The 22,749-nt window shown below is 34.7% G+C and overlaps 1 protein-coding gene across 2 annotated transcripts in view; it reads right to left on the bottom strand.

Annotated features, from left to right (window-relative positions):
* Positions 1-21,941, bottom strand: part of GABRG1 (gamma-aminobutyric acid type A receptor subunit gamma1) — a 45,408-nt gene extending 23,467 nt beyond the window's left edge. For both annotated transcript variants that reach the window (XM_016206870.2, XM_016206875.2), the window contains exons 1-3: positions 21,823-21,941; positions 9,474-9,622; positions 4,457-4,524 (exon numbers count right to left, since the gene is read on the bottom strand). In XM_016206870.2, the coding sequence (XP_016062356.1) occupies positions 4,457-4,524; positions 9,474-9,622; positions 21,823-21,926 (321 nt within the window). In that variant the 5' untranslated portion in view covers positions 21,927-21,941. The remainder of the gene's footprint in view (positions 1-4,456; positions 4,525-9,473; positions 9,623-21,822) is intronic.
* Positions 21,942-22,749: the final 808 nt, after the last annotated feature.

Genomic DNA, 22,749 nt, shown 5'->3' with positions numbered 1-22,749 from the left:
GTTTTTCTTGGCCTTGCCCTTCTCTATTGCTGGCATTTTATTTTTTAGCTATTCTCTCCATTAGGTTTGAGCTTCTCTGAAGGAAGGAAGCAATATATTTTTAAAGGACCATAAACCACCTGTTATAATATAGGTAGTAAATACATGTAAGACAGACAAAACCATGAAATAAAATAGAAATATATTTATTTATATCAAAAAAAAATTTTTTATATTTTTTTGAAAATCAGAGGTTAATTTAATTTTCAAATTCTAAGATCTTTAATGCCACATATATGGGTAAATGAGCATACTGAGTCAAAGAGGCATAGAACTGAAAACAATACTTATTCATTTATAATTTCTTACTTTATTTCTCTTAGTGTTGAATCAAAATGTATCTATATTTTACATTGTTTTAAAATACAGCCTGTGAAAAGAAGTAGATTTGAGTATTTAATGCCAAAAAATAAAATATTAACACAATATAGAAAAGTAAAGAAATTAAAACTATGGTAATAAGCTTTAAATTATTGTACAAACCAAAAAAACAAAGTTAAAACTGTTAAATATAAATTCATTTCTTCAATTACTTTAATTCACCACATCCAGGAAGGCTATACTCCCCTTCCCCTCTATTAGCATGTGCAGGTCAATTATCCAGATAAGGGGGAAAATTTTTGTTCTTATGCTTTTGCTGTTTCACAATTTCTCAACTTAATGTACCTGGAAAGGAGTGACTGTTTCCTGTTAATACAGTAAAAGGAATAAATAGGAGTTCTTTGATATGTAGAAGCTATGCTTCAGGCTGTATTTTCTTAAGTCTAGAAGTAGCAATAACAAAAAAAAAGAAGGAAGGAAGGAGAGGTACAAGCAGAGAAAAAGAAGAGACAGAGAGAGAGAGAAATAGTGAGCGTTAGGGCCAGTTGCCCAAGTCATGCTGAAGAAATGTGCTCCTTGAAGGGAAGGAAATGCATGGAGAACAAATTCTGTGAGCACCAGCTTCTCCAGGATATTTAGAATATTTGAATGCTTATATGTTATATGTCTGGGGAGTTTATTACTGAAAATGAGTCTGATGAAACAAGATAAAGCAAAAAGACTTAAAAGTCAGCTCTCACCATATTCAAACAGATTATTAAACTACACAACACCCCGCCCGGACACACACGTGTGTGTGATACTCGCCATTCCAGGTGAAAGACCTGCCCTCTCGTTGCTTAATTACCCTCCTCTGCCTGCTTGATTGCTCTCACATTCAAAACAATTTTGTTCATTTTATGAAAACTGAATTCTAATTTTTCTGTATTGTTTAGTTAAAACAGTCTCCTATGTAAACTGCTCCTTATTAATCCCTAGTATCACAATACTTTTAATAAACACTATCAAATATTATAATTTTTTCTGCATGTACTTTAGAGTCACCAGTTTTAATCATAATTTCATTTTATTCACTTTTTAAAAACTATCACTGTTCAAGGTTATAAGAGTGTAATTTGTGTCCCCGTGAAAATGATCTTCAGTACCATGAAACTTTTATACAGTATGATCATCATAAAAGCCTCTTGGTACCCATTCTTGTCAAAGTATCTCTGGAATATTAATACAGCCTTGAATCCTGTTTTCCAGCATTTTAATGACCATATATTTTTCTTCAATGAATTCGTTCAAATTTAAAACAAAAGCCCAAAACAAAAAATATACAATTCAGGAAAATGTAGACTTCCATATGCTCAAACAGGCTTATCTTCTCTAAGGATTGCTTAATAAAAAATGAACATTTTAAGATTCTCCTAAAAAGAAAATTAACATTTAAATAATGTATTACTTTATGAAATATTATATTTGCATAATGTTAAATAATATACACAGGTATTTAGAGTGATTTGTCTTACAAAAATAAACTGGTTGTACAAGAATTCAATTTGAGCAGTGCTAATACTGAAAATCTCATTGAAACTTTATTTTTTTCTTGGTTTATTTGCCACTGTTTTATCATAATTTTTTTTTTTGGCCAACTTTGCTGTTTTATTTACTAAATCAGCCTCATCTTACAGGTCCTTAAATGTGCATATTCCTTAAGATATGATATTCATTTCTTTATTCTTTATTTTAAGACTGTTTTCTCTATATCTCAGAGATTTCGCTAATTCTTGACAGATACTTGCTCCGGTGCTAGCTTTTCCTGAGAGTTAGCTTCTAATTTCAGACTCTCAAATTCAACTTATCCACAGCCAATTTTATTCATTTGCTTTAAGGTGACAAAGATGTCAGTTATGGGGTGGCCCAAATGCTGCCAATACGAGTCAATGCAGGCAGCTGTGAAAGGTAACGACAATCGTGAATATCCTATTGAGGAAGAAAAAACAGTCCAACTGTGATACTATCGGAAAGTTGTTAGGTATGATGACTATTCAAATATAAAGTGGCTAAATCCCTCTAATAAAGAAACCATTTGACTGCTGACAATGAATAAATAAAGTGAGGGAGAAAATCAGCAGAGTCTTAGAGAATTATATTCAGAGGGTGTCATAGGCTCAACTGTATTCCCCCAACATTCACGTCCTGGAGCCCTAGCCCCCAGTACTGCAGGACGCAAAGTATTTGGAACAAGGTTCTCCAAGGAGGTGGTTAAGTTAAAACAAGGTTGTTAGACTAGGCCCTAATCAGATCTGACTGGTGTCCTTATAAGAAGATAAACTTTGGAAACACAGAGACACCAGGTAGGCACTTACATGTGAGGACCAGCGAGACGGCAGGCACCTGCAGTCGAGAGAAAGGCCTAAAAAGAAACCAGTCTCGCTAAAACCGTGATGTGCGCTACTGTCTTTCAGAACTGGAGACAGAAATGCTTGTTGTCGGAGCCTCCCAGCCTGTAATATTTCATTTTGGCATCCTGCGAGACTAACACAGGCGACAAAATCAAGGGCGATGAATAGGACACATTATTGAGACCTCTGAATGGGCCCTAGAAATTTGACTCGCAGAAAGGGGATTATTAGGGTTTTGAACAGAACATATTAAACCTAATTTTAATAATGTCCATTTGTTATATTAGGGGAGTTAATTATGTCCACCAAGGAGTAATAAAACATTATCCATTCAATGTATAAAGATAAAACATAGATAACACATGTGATCACTTTTCATCCTAAATGACCTTCCCTTGAATTTTATTGGATTCTCAGGTACATTGGCAATTGATTATTAGTTCCTCACATTCATGTGCTTGAATTTCTCACGTTATAGATCATCTTCTGCAGGTTCTTCTCCTCCCCTTCTGACTTTCTATGTCCCTTCTCTGCACCTCACTTTCTTCTACCTGTTTTACAGACATTGACCTCATTTTAACATCTGGTCCTTAGATCTGTGTCCTTCATCTCCATCTTCTCTTGGATCATTTCATGTATTATTGAGGTTTTAAGTTATATTATATGCTGCCTATTCCTCTTTCTTTCCCCATTTACATCTATATCCAGTCCTAATTTCTTTCCTGACCAGCAGGCTTAAACTCTTAATTATTGCTGGACAACTCTTCCCGAATGTGTTATTAGCCTTTGGGGCCCATGGCTATGTTCCCTATTCAATAATAACTCTACTATCTGCAAAGTCTTCTCATTTCTATACCTTGGAGTCAGCCTATGCACAACCAATGAACCTCTAAATTCTGAAAAATTCACTCATCTAATATTTCTTAAATGTACTATTTTCCTCTCCATCTCAATTGCTACTGCACTAGCTAAGGCCTTTAAGATCTATTGTTCAGACTAATGCAACAACCTCTTTTTAAAAAAAATTATCTTTACTGTTGAAAGTGTTATAGATCTCCTTTTTTCCCCATTGGCCCTGGCACCTGCCCCCATCCCAGGCCTTCACCACTGGTCCCTCTCTCCCTGGCGTGTCCCCTTACATCCATCTTCTATACTGTTATAAGAATGATCTATTAAAAATATAAATCTGCCTATTCCATGCTCCTGATGAAAAGCTTCCAGAGACTTAAATGTTGTTTCAGTCTTAATTCCTTACTTTGAATTTATGTTCCAGTGTTTTCAAATGGCTGGAAGTTCTCTTGATCCTACCTGGCTGTTCATTCCTCTGTGATTTTCTGCATGAGCCTTCCTCTGCCTTTCCTTCTCTGACTACTTTTCCCTCAGCCCTTCTGGTTATCTTCTTCCAGATTTCTTCAGGGGTTCATTCTTGATGGATTAGATGATAAGTTTTTATTCCCTAGCATAGTTCCTACCAAATACAGCAGATTGATAAAAGCTACTCATTCTTAGATATGGGAATATTTTAGCTCCAGTTCCTTGTACCTGGCACATAGTAATTGGGACATGTCCTCAACTCATTCAGAATTAACTATCAGAAATTACTGACATATTCGTCCTATTATTGAGGTATATACTTGAGAAGTCTATGCCAGAGTTTTTTGTTTGTTTGTTTTGTCTTGTTTTAGTTTTTAATGTTTATCACTCACCATATTTATGGGATCAACTGGTCCAATGCTGTTGACATAAACATCAGTTTCAATTACTGTGGGCCTCACTGCAAAACATCAAACAAAAAATGGTCAAAGATATGACCATAAGTTGCATTAGATAGAACTTAGTTTTAAAATAATCTAAATGAGTAATAGTATTTACTATTTAAATAATAAAACATCTCTCATTAGGAAATGAAAAAACATAAAATGTTACAAAATCATAAACACCTTTTCAGTTTACAAATTGATTATGCAACTAAAAAATGGACACTTTTAACTGAAAACATTGCAGTGCATAACATAAAAATTATTTTAAACATACCTAAATCATTTATTAAAACTGAGAAATTTAATTCAGTAAAGATTGCTAGATGATTTTGTCTACAACGGTCATAGAATTTTATAATTTGAATGGATTTTAGAGCCTATTATTTTTCCTTACCCTGTTCCTCCCTTGTTAACAATATTCCCATAGGTTGTTCCTAGTTGGCCCCAGTTTAAGGTGGATTTTTACTTAATTCTCACAGAGTATATGTTATGGACATCACTATGAACTTCGTGTTTTGTACAAACAATTTGTGTTTTCCCAGTAAGTCTTTAAATGGTATACACAGCATTTTTATATTCCATCAAAATGAGTAGCACAAGTTGGTATTTTAAATGTTTGTCAAATAATATGATTCAAGGATATCCTACAGTCATGCCATATTCAATTATGATTTGTGCTTTCAAACTTTGTCAGGTATTTTTGGTTCCTATAATGAGATTTACCATAATAATTATCATTATAATTTATACTCATAAGAATTTTTAATTGCTATGAAAAACATTTTCACAGTTTCTTTTATTACCCTTCCCCCACCAAATATGGTACAAATGGTTTATTTGATGGTTTAGCAAATGCTTCTTGAGGAATGTGTGTAAAGTTTCACAAAGTAGACAAGAAGGAAAAAATAATTCCAGGGGGAAAAAAATCTACTTAATATATATACACACATATATGAAATATCTCACAGAGTTTTAGAACGAGATAATGCAAATGAAATAAAGCAGTAAAAACAACTTGTAGTGTAAAAGTTTCTAAAGTAGCATGTTTTCAGTAATACTTAGTCAGCTCTCCTTTCTAAACTCTATCTGATTCCCTTCCTGGCCTGGTGTCTGTCGCTCTGACAGTTCAGACGCTGTGTCCCACCTGGCAGGACCCACCTCCCCCCTAACGCCCACCTGGGTATTTAAGTAGTAACAGGGGGAGGCGGGCCTGCTGGTTTGTGGCTCAGTTCAGCCTAAGTCCCTGCATTCGTACCTTCCAGGCTGGCAGAGCTCCCCGCTAGCAAGCTTCAGTGGAAAACCTGAAGCATTTCGAAAACCAGGGCCTGTTCAGTTTTATAACAGTACTTAGTCATACCCTCTGTAATTAAAAAAAATACCCCACTACATTTAGAAATACATAACATTTAAATAGTTTGTTTTTCTTCGAGCAAAGAGTTTATTATATGGTGTTCATATTTCTTAGCTAGAAAAAGGAATGATTTGTTATAAATAGTTTTAATACAAAAACTATAGATTTTTAGACCTATATATGACAATGTAATTTAATTTTCTATCCAACAATTAGATTTCTTAAATAAAAGTAAGTCACATGATTTATAGAAGGTTTTAAAATTTAACTTAGGCTAATGACTTCTGAGATGCATTGCTTTAACCACTTGCCATTTATTTTGACTAGCATGAATTCTAGCCAATAAATATAATATGATTAAGCTAATTATAGCTAGATTTACAGAATGGTTTTTATGAAAGCCAATTAATAACTAGGCAATAGGTTTATTAGTTTCACTCCTAAGTATATTTATTACCACTTATATGCAATTTAGTGCAACATACCAGTCTTACTTAATTAGATATTTTCAGTTCATTTGATAAATCAACAAACACTGACTGACTGTTCTTTTTTTCACAATACTAAGGACCAAATACTTCTATGCCAAGAAGTCAATGATTCCTGAGGACATTTTTATATGTAGGACATACTTTTCACATTTACAGTGTAGAAAGTTGTAGATATGAGTGATCCATCCTGGTTTTCTGATATCAAAATTATCCCTCAGTTATAAGACATATATACATGCTGTCCCCCAAAATGTATACACACTTTAATAGCTGATAGCTCAACTGATGTTTTTTTCTTTTCAGATTTAACCCATTGGAGCTAATAATTATTCAAAGTGTGTATGTGTGTGTGTGTAAATTGTTTCAGTTCATATTATACACCATATTAATAGTTCTAAGGAGGAAAAAACCCATAATTATTTTCAGAAATTCTGAAAAAGACTGTGACAAATTTCAATATAAGTTCCTGATTTAAAAATAAAGTCAAGAAAATTGAGGGATAACTTTTAATGTGAATATACAAATGAAGAAACGCTAGAGTCATTTCCACTAAAATCTAGAACAAGACAAACTTACCCACTATCACCACTATTATTTATACATATTACTGAATGCCATTAGATAAAAGACATCAATGAGTTGCACATGAATTAGCAAAGAAAAATAAAATCTTTTTTTTTGCATATGACATAATAGCATGTCCTGAAAACTCCAATATTCAGTGCTTAAATTAACAATAAAAAAAATCAGTAAGTTAGCAAAAAGGTAGCAGGATGTAAAATGAGCATTTAAATATCAATAACATTGATATACAAAAACAATAACCAGTTAAGAGGACATTATGGTTAAAAAGTACCATTTACAGCAGGAAGAAAAAAAAAAAAGTAGGAGTTGATTTAAGAAATGTGAAAAAAGTATTTGAGTAAATCTTTAAAATATTCCCCATAGGCACAAAATAAACATGGAGAACTGGAAAGTCAGCCCATATTTCTATATTGGATAACTCAATGTTATTAAAATCTTAGTTCTCTTAATTTATAAATTTAACACAATCCCCAATAAAAATATCAAGTTTTTTTATTTATTGGAGTTAAACATTTTGATACTTAAAGATCATATATTTTTTTAAAATACAAGAATAGCCAGAAAAGCTGAAAATGAAAACAAAATATGAAAGTATGAGATGGGATTGGTTTCATAAGACATTAATACTAAATATTTTAGTTTCAATATACTGTTGAATCTCTATTATTAATCTAGTGTAGTGGCAAATAAATAGAAAAACAGATGAGAGAATGAAACAGAAAGATCACATATAACCAAATTACATGTGAAAATGTAATATATGATAAAGTTGATATTTCAAATAATAAAGGCAAAGATTGATGGTTTTAATACATAAATAAATAAATAATAAAAGTTTGCCAAAATAAAAGAAAAGATTTTTTAAAATAAATAATGTGGAGTCAACAGAAAATCCATTTAGAAAAGATCAAGTTTGATTCATACATCGTTCCATACAATAAAACCAAATGGATGGGGGGCAGAAGGGGGCAAGGGGGAAACGGGGAGCCATCTGTAATGCTTTCAACAATAAAGATATATTTTAAAAAATGAAAACCATACAAGTACTAAAAGTAAACATGGATGAATTCCACTCTAAGTAGAATATAACCAGTAGCATTTGAACCAAACTGTGTTGAAAATGAGTAACAACCGCACTGAAGAAAGTAGGGCTGAAAAGCACTACAACAGTCTAAGTAACTTCGGGGCTCAGTACCTTGATTGCAGACTGTAAAGCTAAATAAAATATGATTGTTCGTACCTATTTTATTCTAGTTAGTTTGTTTTCATAGATGTGTTAAAATTCTAAAACTATGTGTTTACTGGAATTGAACAAATAAGAAAACATACTACAGATAAATGAGAGGTGTCTTATTGTTGCAAAAAGGAGTTAAAAATACAGAGAAAGACTGAAGCTTGTGGTGTTTAGATTGGAATCAGAGCACTCAGTAACAATTCATAGTTTGTAATACACGTACAAAGGGACAGATATAGAATTATAGCTGTCAGTGCATGTGTGTGTGCAACATAGATTTCCATTTGCCCGCTGAGCTCATGAAGCCATGCTACTCAACATTAACGTGCGCCCCTACTGCCCAGGTCGTGGTTTCTAAGTGGCATTCTACGAGAAAGGAACCAGGGCTCCTTGCAGAAACGGTCAATTCCACTGTTCAAGCAAGATGAGCGTGGACTGTCTCATGTGCTAGAAAGAAAGGATATACTAAGAATATGGTGGGGACATGTGAAAGAACATAGAATAGAATACCTATTTTATGTCTATATACTGCTAATAAAAAATTAGAAAATATTTTTTAAAATATATTTGCACATACATTAGAGCTCCAAATATACAGAATTAAATCTCGTAAAATGCATTTAACACTTCTTCACAGGAAACATTAATAAAAAACAAATGTAAACATTGAGCAATATACGATGTTCATGAATTTGATATGATAAAAATTCAATAAGGTAAGCCCTGACCGGGAATCAAACCGCGATCTCCTGGATCCTAGGTCGACATTCAATTGCTAAGCCTTGCAGGCCAAGCTATTTTTGTGTGTTTTAAAGATTCATGGGGGGGGGGGGACTCAGAAGTTAATTATGTTATAAAACTTACACATAAATTCAAAGAACGGAGGAGGAAAACAATCTTAACAAAGAATAAAGCAGGATTACTTATACTAAATATAATATCAAGGCTTATAATTCTACATTAATTAAAACATTGTGACATTGTTACAAAGTTTGAATTCCTACTTTTCAAATATTCTCTTTAATGCAGTATTTTTCAGCTTCTCAGATAGTTTCATTAAACTTTGCTATTGTACTTTTCACTGTAGCAGTTGTAAAATAATTAGATCAGAAGTGCTTACATGCCTTTATTCTCACATCAGACCGAACCTCCCAAACTACTGCCTTTCTGGTTAATAACTGTCAAACCCAGCAGTCTGGCCTGCATCAGACATTCAAGGAACATGTGATCTATAATTAAAATGACATCAGTAAATATGGTTTTCATAATCCCCCGAGACTCAGAAAGAGAACTGCAACTTACCTCCTATATCTGGGCGAAGTTTATTGTCATAGCCTTGGAGCAATGAGTTGAGAATTTGTGTTATGTCTCCTTCATGAATCTTTGGTGCCAAGACCCAAGTTTTGTTCACTGTTAAGTCCTCATCATCTTCATCATCTGCTTTATCAACACTAAATAATTCCAAAAATAAAAAGGGTGATACAAAATGTCCACCAAGTTGTGTATTTCAAAAAATAGTTCAAGATTATTAAACTTTTGTTAGGGGAAAATAGTAAGAGGGGGAAAAGGCACTAGAAATGTTTTATATTCAGTAAGACTAGTGTTTTCATCATATGAACTATACTAATATAATAACACTCAAAGGTTAAGAATTTGTCACAAGAAATATAACATATAATATTAAAATAACAAAATAAATCTAGGCCATCCCCACAACTGTCATTAAGGCCATAGAGGCTCTGCACTGAAAATGTGAATGGTGGGTACACTCGTGCAGTGTCCACACGATATGGACAACCATATGTGGTGATCTAAAACACCCCCCCAAAAAGAAAAATTAAAACATCAATTAACACAGGACAAGCTGTAATAATTAGTATGGTAAAATACATTGTAAAATGTATGTCTATTAATAGTGTACTATAATCTTCTGTATAGTTTTGTAATATAAATACACAAAAATGACTTAATTGGACATTAATGCCTAGGTTTCCCTCTACTCCACCAGATAGTGCTCTGAAATAAATCTCTAATCATAAAAAATAATTAAACAGGGCCTTTTATAGAGAGAAGCCGAGCTTTGTAATCTGCCAAGAATCAATAGTGGCAGCCCTGAAAATCTGCAACTCGATTCTCCTGCCATGGGGACACAGCTGATTGACAGCCCAGTCGCCAGTTCTCCGGAGGAGCGCTGTGTTTGCAACAGAGCCACAGCAAGTCAATCAATGATTACAAACTATTTTTCACACATAGGGTAAACATTTATCAAGTTTTACACAGGATGACCTGGTTTACAGCTATTTTCCTGGAATAATTATTAATAGCACCCTCTTTTAATGGCAGTGACATAATTTGAATGATAAATTATTTAGTCACCCTGAATATAGTTCATATAAAGGTGAGTGTGAATGTCCTGGTTCTCACACCAAGGAAGACTCTTCCATTGATCTGTTAATAAAAGGCAGACGAAACTCCAAAGCCAGTCATCATCTGTGACAAGTTAAATTGTGTTTATTTATAAACATCAGTTTCTATAAGCATGGTAGTCAAGTGATAAGTTGCAGTAAAGAAATACACCTGTTTTCATGTTTCAGAGTAGAAGATACCCTAATGTCAAAGCCTTTAAGTACTAGCTTATATTTTTTTTAATTTATCTTTATTGTTCAAAGTATTACATGTATCCCCTTTTCCCCCCCTTCACTCCCCCTCCACCCTGCACCTGCTCACCCCCCAGGCCTTCACCACACTATTGTCTGTGTCCATGGATTATGTATATAAGTTCTCTGGTAAGCATAGCTTTTAGAGAGTAGGTATTAATACTGATTTTAGATCTAGAAGTCAAAGAAAATTAAAGTAAAATAAATTTAAGAAAAAACCACAAATTTTGTTATCTTTTTGCCTTTATATTTTAGTTGCTAAATTCTTTTGTACAAAAACTTCTTTCTAGGGTTCTAATTCTGAATCTTTTTTATTACTCATAAAAGTTGGTAAGGAAGTAAAATAACTGAAAAAGTGATACATTACAGTTAGCAATTTGAAATTTCAGAGTTTTAAAGTGGTAAAAGAATAGTCCACTCAATTCAGTGATTATTTTATTAACACAAAAGAATATGGGACCCATCATTTAACACAAAGAGAGAGAAATGCCTTGAAATTTAGGAGGGAAAAGGGAACCAAGCAAGAAAATTAAGAATCTGTTCTCTGCCACGTATTTCCATTCTGTTCAGTGCTTAACTCTACCAGGAAGTTGATGACATTGCACCTTAATTGACTATTTATTTATGGCCCTCTCTAAACTCCTTGAAGCCTTTCAATGTTATATCATTAGCACCTAGTCCAGTCCTTGACAAATATCAGGTGTCCAATAAAAAAAATTCACTGAATAAATAAATAAATGGAAAGAGTATTAAAGCTCATCTCAGTGTTTACAGGTAAAATTACAGAAAATGAAAAAAATAAACAACTAAAAACTATCATTATCAGCCTTAATAAAAGAATTAAAGTATTGTAGCCTACCTAATAGAAAATTAATTTTTAAAACACAGTAGCTTTTTGATATTATTACTGATTCATCATAAACAAAAAAATTGATTTCTTTCACAATGAAAACAATTAAAAGAAAATGTAACAGAGAAAGTCCTACATAAAGGAATTCAAGTGAATTGAAGAACATAAGAACAGAGAAAAATAAAGGTAAGGGACATGATTTTGCTATGAAACAATATTGTTAATATAGCATGCCCAAATTAGTTTATAAATTTAATGAAATTTTAATCGGAATACCATAGTTCACATGTATTAGGTTAAAATCATTATAGTTAAGTAGAAGAATCAAAATGAGGGTTCAGAAGAAATTATTGAAAGTTTTGTTAGATAAAATTTGCTCTGTAAGAATACAAATAAAACAAAATAAAGTTCCTGTAATCAATACCACATTGTAGTAACACATACGGAAATCAGTGAGAACTAAGTCTAGCACTCAAATTAAGATCCTGGTGAATAGAAACCTACTGTGTGATAAAAGCGACTGGCCAGTTTGGAAAAAATGAATTATTCAGTAAATTGTATTGAAATGCTCAGTAAGCCATTTAGAAGAACATACATTAGGTTCTATTTATACAAAAAATTACAGATTTTATTAAAAATCAAAATATAATAAATAAAGTATAAACTGTTAAAGAAAATATTGAAAAAAATGTTTTGACCTTTGGGGTAAGGAGGTCTTTCTAGGTAACATGTAACCAAACCAAGAACGGAAAAAAAATAATAGAAAATAACTTATGGATGACATAACACAATTTAGAAAAAGACTAGAGAGAGAGGATAGACAAAAAAAATAGAACATAATTGATATACAATATTCAGGGGGGAAAAAAGACCAATAAATTGATAAAATTATGCTAACATTTATTGTTATCAAGGGGATATAAGTTAAAAATGTGACAAATTTTAGCCGTCACATTGGCAGAACATTAAAAGATTCATTACATCCAGGACTGGTGATAATATGGATAAATATCATTTTTGTAACCATTAAGAGAAAACCGAATTGCTTTATGGTAAGTAATTTGGCAATATTAATGAAATATTGAAGTTAAAGGGATGTACATATGTATGTATATACACAAAAACAATGTGATAAAATATGCCTGGTCAGTGTGGCTCAGTGGCTGAGCATCCGCCCATGAACCAAGAGGTCACCAGCTCAACTCCAGTCAGGGCACAGGCCCGGGCTGTGGGATCCCTCGTGGGGGGCGTGCAGGAGGCAGCCAGCTGATGTTTCTCTCTAATCAATGTTTCTTTCTCTCTATCCCTCCCCCTTCTCTCTCTAAAATCAATAAAAACATATATTTTTTTAAATGTGTGATAAAATAAAATAGAATCTATTATGAAATAAGCTAATAAATTATGATTCTTCTATAATATAGAATACCACATTATTATTAAAGAAGTACAACTAAGTATACTAATCTAGAAAGCTACCTCTAATATCAGGTATGTGACAAAAACAAGGGTAAGATCTTATTTACATAAAAAATTCATACACAAATGTGTATACACATGCCTGTCTAAACATTTGGAATTATAGTGTTCAAATTACTAAGGAATTATGATGAGTGGAATAAAATAAAGGACCTTATTATTTATGTTACAGGATCAAAAAACACTATGGCATTAGGGAAAACAGTTTGAGGTTTTTTCATGTATTTTAACAAAAACATTATATATATGTGTGTGTGTGTCTGTATAGATACAGACACATACACACATATATATATGGAAATTAATATACAGGGATGGACAAAAGTAGGTTTGCCGTTGTATGTGTAACACAGGGTTTATTCTTGTTTTATTATTTATTAATTAGTATATTATTTATTTGTATTACAACTGTAAACCCACTTTTGCCCACCCCTGTAGGTCACTTAGAAAATATTTAAATTATCTGTTTAATAAAACAAAACAAAATAAAGTCTAAAATATTTGTGGTAAAAAAATTAGAATTTAAAATATTTTATGTCCACAGAAAAAACAGTAATTAGATTATACATTAATGATTCCACAGTTTGTGACGCAGAACATTGATTCAGGACAAAAAATAAAAAGTGGCATCTTCTTCCATTGTGAATTTCATGGAGTCTCCTTGGTATGTAGAATACATAGAACCCTTCAAATGACATTAAAATTAGAAAATTGCCTTTGGCACAGAGTGCTTCCTTGTCAGTTTCAAAAAAGGGGTCTATACAAATCCTAAGTCCATTGGAACTTAGTTTGATCTTAGTTATATTAGATAAAAGAATGTACAATTCTATTAGTTAATGAGAAAAGGGGAAGATTGATAATAAAATAGATATTTTAAAAAATAAATTATTTTAGTGTCATGTTTTTAGAAAAAGAATAGAAACAAAAAATTATATAATAAAGCAGAGGTATTTTTTGTAACACCTTTGGTCACAGATATGGAATTTCTGTAGTTTAGTGATTGATCTCAAATATCACAGCAAATACTAGTAATAAAACAATGTGTTTTGCCAATTTTAAGAGTATTGTTTTTGTTTACTTTGTTAGGCAGGCCCACGCTGTTCTTTAAAAAAAGTTTAGAAATTAGAAACCACGAGTCCAAAGAATAATTTTCAGGGGGCTGGTGAATATCCAGAGATTATAAATGTTCATTTGGGACCATTTTCTTGTATTTTTTGGAGGAAGTTACAGAAACCATAATTTTCATTACAGCCTTTTAAAGAAAATGACAACTAGATTGAAAGTATATTAAAATGAACATCAAATTCACCACTGTTCCAATTTATACCCATAGAAATTGACAAAACATAAATTGGACTTAGAAACAATGCAACTCTTCATGACATTCACATTCTCTAAGCTTTTGATGTTCTTCTAAATCAGATAAATTCTACAAGGCTGCTAAAAATTTCACAAAGTGGAGGCATAATATTGAGACTTGTTACATTATAAAACATTAAAAGATCTTAAAATTAAATGATAGAATAAAATGTGACTTAGATCCTCTAAATGTGGAAAGTTATACCCTTTTTGCTAAACCTTGGGATCATAAAATAAGAGATGAAATGTTTTCATTGACATAAGGATCCTGCCCAATTATTCACTTCAGAACGGAGAGAATGCAAATGAGTAGAACAAAAACAACAAAACACTCTTTCTAATTAATTCTAGTTATGACAACTTGAAGGTTTTTCAAAAAGAATTGTAACTGAGGAAATGGCAGAAACAAATGCACATTCATAAGCCACCTGCACAGAGCAAGTTCGTTTGCAGAAAACATGTCTGGGTAGCACAAATGTAACCCAGCGAAAGAACTGCTTTGTGCTAGTCAATATGGCTATTTTGTGGAACAGGTAATTCTTACTCAAGACACTCGACTACCTGTGTTGAAAAATTATTCTGATAATTATACACATCTAGGGTGACTGAGAGGTGAATGATGTCCTTGCATTTAAACAGTTCACACATTGTGCAACCATAAGTGATGGTTTTAGAAACGTGCCCGAAGATTTAACTCTTTGGCCAGAGCTCTCGATTCTAGCAGGCTTGAAGCTATTTGGAGAACCAAATCACGCCGTTAAAATACTTATACTAAACCCACATTAAAGAGAAAACCATAGGCCCCAAATGGTGTCACTTGTGCTAAAGCCCATTTTACTAAACCTAGATATAATCGCTGGACTATTGCTGTTTCAACTGTTCCCTGAAGTATAATCTTAAGCATCCAGTCTGGATTTTTTGGTAAAACCCACGGGGCTTTTACCAAAAGCCTCACTTTTTTTGTCAAGTGAGCCCTTACCATCGCACACAGAAAGAAGAGGCAATCTGAATGATAAAATCCCTTCAAATAATATCAAAAGTTCAGACTCAGAGGACCTCAACAGAGAACCTTTCATCCAAAATGCAGGAAATCACAGGCATAAACGATTAACTTATTGATCTGGAGGACAATCACCTTTACTGCTCTTGTTATTTTTCCTAATGACTATTTGTATATATACTATTTATATATAGTGCAAACTGTGCAAAAGGCTCAATAAATGCCTGCTGCACTCTGTTACAGAAAAACAAAGAGAAAAACCCTTGTGTTCCCCACTCCCCTCAAAAACAGATGTCCTAGTCTAAAAATAATCCTCTCTTTTCTTGGGTGAATGGCTCCCTAGCCCCACCCTTGTGTCTATAAAATTCTTCAGTTTTGTACAGTCCCTCAGAGTATCTTTGTAGTTACTAGATGGGATACTGCCCAATTGCTAACTTGATTAATATAGCCAATTAGATCTTCAGAATTACTCTGTTGAATTTTTTTAACACCCATTATATTCTGATCATAGACTTTCTGATTTGCTCATCCAGCTACAGATTGGAAAGCAGGGTCCATGTAAACCTCACTTCTATATCCCTACTGCTCAGCACAGTCTCTACTACTGTGTTACTGGTATATTTTTACTTAATATATTGGTCTAAAAATAAAGAGAAATGTTAAACCTTTAAATACATTGTATCTGCTAGGAAAGGATTCCTGCAGTTCAGAAGGTCACCATTAAACCAAATTCTATGGCCTTAATAGGATCTTACCATTTTATTGTCACATGTTAGATGACCAAAGTAAAGGATCTCCTAGAAGATACAGGTATTGTTTTCAAAAGGCCTACCAAGTTTTGAGTTTTGAGGCCATGCCTTTGGCCAGGTGATAACAATGTAATCTTTCTATCGCTGTTCTTCAGTAACACTGACAGCGCCTGTCCCCATAAAAGCTAAGAATATTCAAACTTTCCCCAGTGTTGCAATCGCCAGCCTCCTTCATGTCTCTCCTATAGCTCATCTAGAATTCTGAGTAGAGTTTATAGCATTTTATTGTCTTTACTTATTTATATTAATAAACAAGTCTCCTATGGACACATAGTGCAGTGAAGGCCTGGAGATGGGGTGGGAGGGGAGGAGGGGGCCAATGGGGGGGAGGAACATCTGTAAAGCTTCAACAATAAAGATAAATTTTTAAAAATTAAAAAAAAAGTTACTCATGATAAAAATTCTCAGCAAACCGGTAGCTTCCTAAACTAATAAAGATAATTTATGAAAAGCCAAAAAAAAAAAGCCTCAACATAAACTCGGAGCAGGGACCCTGCCCTCTTTGTCCCATGCATCTAGCATATATACGATCCTATATATGTTCTATATACTTTGCACAAACACTATAAGGCCCAGGATTAGGTTCAAGGTCCCAGGACTCTACTTAACACATAGTAGGCACTAAACGAATGCTGATGCTCAATAAATATTTACTGAGCGAACGAACAGCTTAAGAGTATTACCTGAAACATGAGGCTCCAGTTGGTTAAACTATTTGAGTACTGATAGAATTAGGTTCTGAAATATTCAAAAGTAGAAAAGTACCATATATTGTCATTTGCCTCCCACAGAGTACAAGAGCTCTATCAAGTTTTTGCTTGAATAAGCCTTGATTTTGTTACAGAGCATTTGATTTAAAAGAAAAATCCCTTCACATAGTTTTCACTACTTGGTGATGGTTCGTCTCTTCCACAGAGATGAAAGAAATTCAACTGTGATTTCACAGAGCATCCTTAAACACAAGCAGCCATCAGATTCTGCAACGAAACTTACCTAAATTCCAAAATTCTTGCGTTTAACCCTTCATCTTATGATTTTGTATAGGTCAGTTACTCCAGTTTGTTAGTTTTTACCCTAATAATCAATCTAGTGCTGTACATAAAATCTCAGATTATATGATAGGTACACATAAGATTTCAGATTATGTGATAAGCACCCAGTATCCTTACTGTGCTTCTACCAGTTGCACTATCCTACCTTCCCATTCCCTTCTGCCTTCTCTCCCTTCCTCTTTGTTTCCTTCATCCACAGTCAGGTTTTTTTGTTTGACTTATACAGCATTTGTAACCTGAGAAGTGTGGTGGTTTGGACCACATACTCTGGGCATAGAATACATGGATTTGAGTCTTGAATTCAGCACTTATCAGCAAGATGATCTTTCGGAAATTGCTAAAAATTGCTGTGCCCCAGTTTTCCCATCTGTAAAATGGGAAGAATAACAACAGTATCTAGGCTTTGTTCTTCCTTCATATTTGATGTGTAACTTTGCTAAGTATAACCTTCTAGGTTGAACATTTGTCTTCAGAATTTTGGAGACAATTCCCTCATAGTCCTCTGTTATTGCTGCAAGAAATCTCATGACTCTCTAATTATCTTTTCTTAATTGTGATCTGTCCCATCCTTAAAAGTTGAGACTTTTCTGTTTATCTTTGAAGTTTTAAAGGCACATATTTTTATTTTGACTACAAGATGTTTTCTTTTGATTAATACCACAAATCTAGGTTTTTGCCGTGAGTATAAGCTCCATATACATACAGAGCTCATGTCTAGTCCATTCACCAATGTAAACCTAGCATGCTTCAGGCATTTAATAAATGTTTGTTGTAAAAAATGAATGATCTATCTCAAGTCCAAAAGATATCAATGCACAAGAATCCAAGGACTTCACTTTATTGTACTTAAAATCACTGTAACTAGGATAAATAGTACTAGAATCAATGTGATTCCACAGAGTTTCTGCTATTATGTCTTCATTTTAAGTGCTATATTCTTTCCACACATGTTTTATCTTGATCTTGAAACAATCTGGAAAGGTAGATGTCACTTTTATTTTTTTACAGATGAGGACTCTCTGCCTCAAAGATTTGCCTGAAATCACCCTGGTGGGAAATGGCAGAGCTGAAACCAGAATTTACATCTGATTGGAAAGTCTAGGGTTCTCTGCTGGTACCATGCACATATGTGAATGTTTCTCCTGAGCCAATACATTCAATTTATGCCCACATCTCCGCCTTAGCCCATGGCAGTGATTTATCATATTTAGATAATATCTTTGGTCATTTTTTTTCAGTTTTCCACCCTGTTATTTATCTTCCCCTTAGGGACTTCACCTTCACTATTATATTTTTAGACAAATTTAAACCACCTGTATATATAAATATACAATATTAAATTAGTCTACTTAATGTTTGAATGAAAGGTCAAATGTTTCCTTTCATTGCTTAGTCAAAAGTGTGTCTAAGAATATGTAATGAAATAAGGGAATACCTAAAAAGACTCTATACACAGAGGATTTATCTATTATAGCACTTGAATTTCAGCTTCAAAATCCTTTTCTCTCGGTCTTTAGAAAATGTAATTATCATAGACCATCATACTTAGTTATTTTTGCCCTCAAGTTTGCATGGTAATCATGGGTACCAGAAAATTAAGCAAAAATCTAGGTGGCTAAAAAAAAGTAATTCATTCACAAAATAAAATACTGAAATTACATGCTTTATAAAGCAACTGTATTTGAATATTTTTATTTGGGCAACTGAATGCTAAATTGTATATTATTGATTCATAAAATTGTTTTACAAAATCAAAACAAGTTATTTTTCTTGAGCTCTCTCAAATTATAACTTCTTAGTCAAAGCTTATCATAAATTACTTTTTAGAACAGCTGAAATATCAAAACACTCTTCAACTCTTTTTAAACACCTGATTATAATGAGATTCTTTTCCATTACAAATAAGTGAAATCAAACTTAAGAGATTTGAAGCAACTTGTTACAATTCCATAGAGCGCTGTGGAGAATGAAACACTGGAGCCATGACTGTGGCTTCAGTTGCAACAATGAGGCAGGTTTTCATAGTTCAGCAACATAAAAATCAATATACTGTCTCTCCTTTGCGCTCTTGATAGAAACTAATGAGGAAACAAGCTCTTGTCTCTGCTGAGATATAAGAAATGATAGCCTCCATTTGGTAAATCTCAAAATAGATGACTTCGATGATTTATATTAGAAATCTGCATAAGATGCCAAAATTCTTATAAACAGAACAGTCTATGGTTAGTTTTGAAAAGGTTCCTCTAAAGAAGAAGAAAGGGAGGGAAAATATAAATAAAAATGGTCAATATATGTTGACATCAATTATCTCCAACTCAATATTACGAAGAGGAAAATTCACCACACTGTAACTATTGTAAAAAAGTAGACAAAAAATCTCACAATCCAGGCCCTCAGAGTTCATTATAACAGCAAAATATAGCTTTATTTTTTAAATATTCACCCTCTGGCTACAATGATCCAGATTATCCATAGTGCTAGGATAAACTGAATTATGTATCTGTTTGAACTGCGTAACACCTCTGTCTCACTCACTCATACATATGGTGTAAAAAGCACATGGAAGTACCAATTCAAACTTCCCTCTCGAAAAGAAAGTACTAAGAAAACCAGTGAAACAACTATTGAGTTGCTTTATGTTTCAGTTCCAAATCTTGGACCTACTGCATGTGAAAAGTTGAAACAGTCATAAATGATCTACTACTGCCCTTCATTTCCTGGATGAAGAAACTCTTCAGAGGTTAAGGACTCTTGACACATAAAATCATGTCCCCAGGCTGCTAGAACCCACCTGTCCAATCCAATACACAATTTTTTGACAACACACAACTTTAAAATTCTGAGCAGCTTGAAGAGAATTCCTGAGCAATTATGATGATCATGATGTAAGTATTATGAAGAACAAAAGATACTGTTTAAAACAAAATATCTCTTTATGCCCTTTAGTAAGCAGTTTGTCTTTTAGGTTGCAAAGGGAATTTTCACTTATAATGAATGATAAAGGAGCATACAGGTTGTTATTTCAGGAAACACTGGCTAAATCTGCTTTTATTTATGAGAACACAGATTCATTTGTAATATTATAAAGATGCCTAAGAGCACCAATATATATTTTATCAAAATCTCTTCTATATTTTTCCATAATATATTCAAAGAAATAAGCCACTATGAGACAACTTATATATAAGGAATAACTGATCAACTAGTGTGTTTGTGTCCATGCAGAATATTTAAGTTTCTAAAGAAAAAGGGTAAACTAAACTAAAACTATCATACTTAAAAAAGCATTGAGTGTCAACATTTTCTGACATGCCTAGATTACTTAGCACACTTCAATCCATTCTCTATTTTCAGAGAGAAAATATAGTTGTTCTACCTGCTGGTATCGACAAAAATATTCACTCTTGATATACACTAAAGTTAATCATCATCATAATTAATTTTAACAATGATGCAAGTAGTTATAAAGGCATGTTTTCACTGCCTAGCAACTGCCTTTTACTCCTGAGCTCTAGGCAGGATCACATCTTGCAATAATATAATGTTAAATGTACATTTATATAAAACACAGTCACATGATATGAGTAGCATGTCCAGGACCTTTATAGGGTCTATGTCCTAACCAATGTATTTTAACTTTGTTCATTAACTACTCCTATAGCAAGATGCAATACCTGAGCAATTTAATTTTTTCCAGAATGATTTAAAAGTTTTATTGAAAGGTATTACAACCCAAGCAAACCTATTAAATTGGAGGTTCCCCCCCCACACACACACACACACTCACACACACACACAGAGCCAGGACATCTTTTATATCACTATACAATTTTTATTTATGTGCAGAAAGCCAATTAAAATAAAAATCATTGGAATCTGACTTAATAAAATATACATAGTTATTTCTAACATAAATATAACACATGAACCTGATAGATTTTTAGCCATATTTATGATTTTCCTTGATGTAAAACTTCGGTGTTAGTGGTTTTTTTCCTGAATAGCAAAAAGGGGGGAGAGGTAGGAAAACAGAAACATTAGTATATAGAAAAGCACCGTACATACCATGCTTTGAAACTTGTTAGTGTCTAAAATGACTATTTCTTTAAAATGCAGAATCATTGGAAAGTTCATGAATGACATTTATTCCCTAGATTTAGTGGCAAAATCATTTCTACTCTTCCTCCCCCTCCCAGCACCTGAGCCTTTGCGAGTTCGGGCCGTGTTGCAAGTCAAAAACAGCTGGACTAACCTCCATGCTTCACCCAGAGGATCATTTCCTGGGTCTAACATGGGCAGACCTAACCAGAAAAGAAAATGATGGTAACACATTGCACATGTACCTGGGGGATGCAAAGCGCTTAACTTAGAATGTTTTGAACGAGAGAGAAACGAGAGGGAAGGGGGTAGATACCAAAGAACAGTTTTCAGCCCTCGCATTGACTCACCAGTTCCCCAAATGCAGGGTCAGCAGCAAGAACATCAGCCTCACCCCTCTACTGTGACTCCGCAGGAGAAAGGGGGAGAAGAGAGAAGCTTTCCAAGCCCCCATCAGAACCGCCGTTGTCCGCTCCGTTCTCCCAGCCAGCACTTTCTCTGTCCCCCAGGCTGCAGCCGGGCGACCGGGCGCCGGGAGAGTGCGGGGCGGCGACACACCTCCCCGCAGGTAGGACGCGCCGGCGGAGCCAATCGCCCCGCGGGGATCCCGGCCCCAAGCAGCTGGGCGCGCCCCGCCAATCCCGGCGCCGGGGGCGGGTCCCCCGACCAGACCCCAGCCCAGGGGGGAGCAGGGCTCTGTCTTTTCTGAAAGCAAAACACACCTCTGCTCCCTCGCAGCCTCGGGAAACAGGGGAGGCGGGGCCCTGGCGGTGTCCCCCGGCCTCCCCGCCCGCCCTCCCGCCCGCCTCCGAAACTCGGCGGCGGTGCCCACACGGCTCTCCCCGGGCTCGCGGGGCTGTGCTAGGGCTCGCCAAGCATCCTTCTCTGGGATGCGGGCGGTGTCCCCCGTCCCGTTGTGGCCCCAGGACCTGGCCCCGGCCGGTGGCGGCGAGGTGGCCGTGCCTGGAGCAGCTGCGCGCTCGTGCGCCCCTGGGCCCCGCGCTCCTGGGCCCCGCGCTCCCGAGCTCCCTTCCTCCGTCTTTACGAGGGGAACGAATTTGCAGTCTGCTCCCTCCGCGTCAGAAGAGGAAACGAATGAATAATGCCAGGCACGAACTATCTCATTTTACAAAGACACACACAAAAGTCCGCTTTTTGGAAAGGTCCCCGTGAGCCGTAGGAGTTGTAGCCCTGGCGCGCGGGTAACTGTTCCCTTCTCCCTCCCCGGTTGCCTTTGCATTTGTTGAGCTCCAGTGTTGGGCGCCTAACTTCAGAGG

Source organism: Miniopterus natalensis, chromosome 1, assembly GCF_054644295.1.
Source record: "Miniopterus natalensis isolate mMinNat1 chromosome 1, mMinNat1.hap1, whole genome shotgun sequence".
Classification (NCBI taxonomy): domain Eukaryota; kingdom Metazoa; phylum Chordata; class Mammalia; order Chiroptera; family Miniopteridae; genus Miniopterus; species Miniopterus natalensis.
The sequence above is the reverse complement of the archived record's forward strand: the minus strand, read 5'-3'. Positions and strand labels throughout refer to the sequence as shown.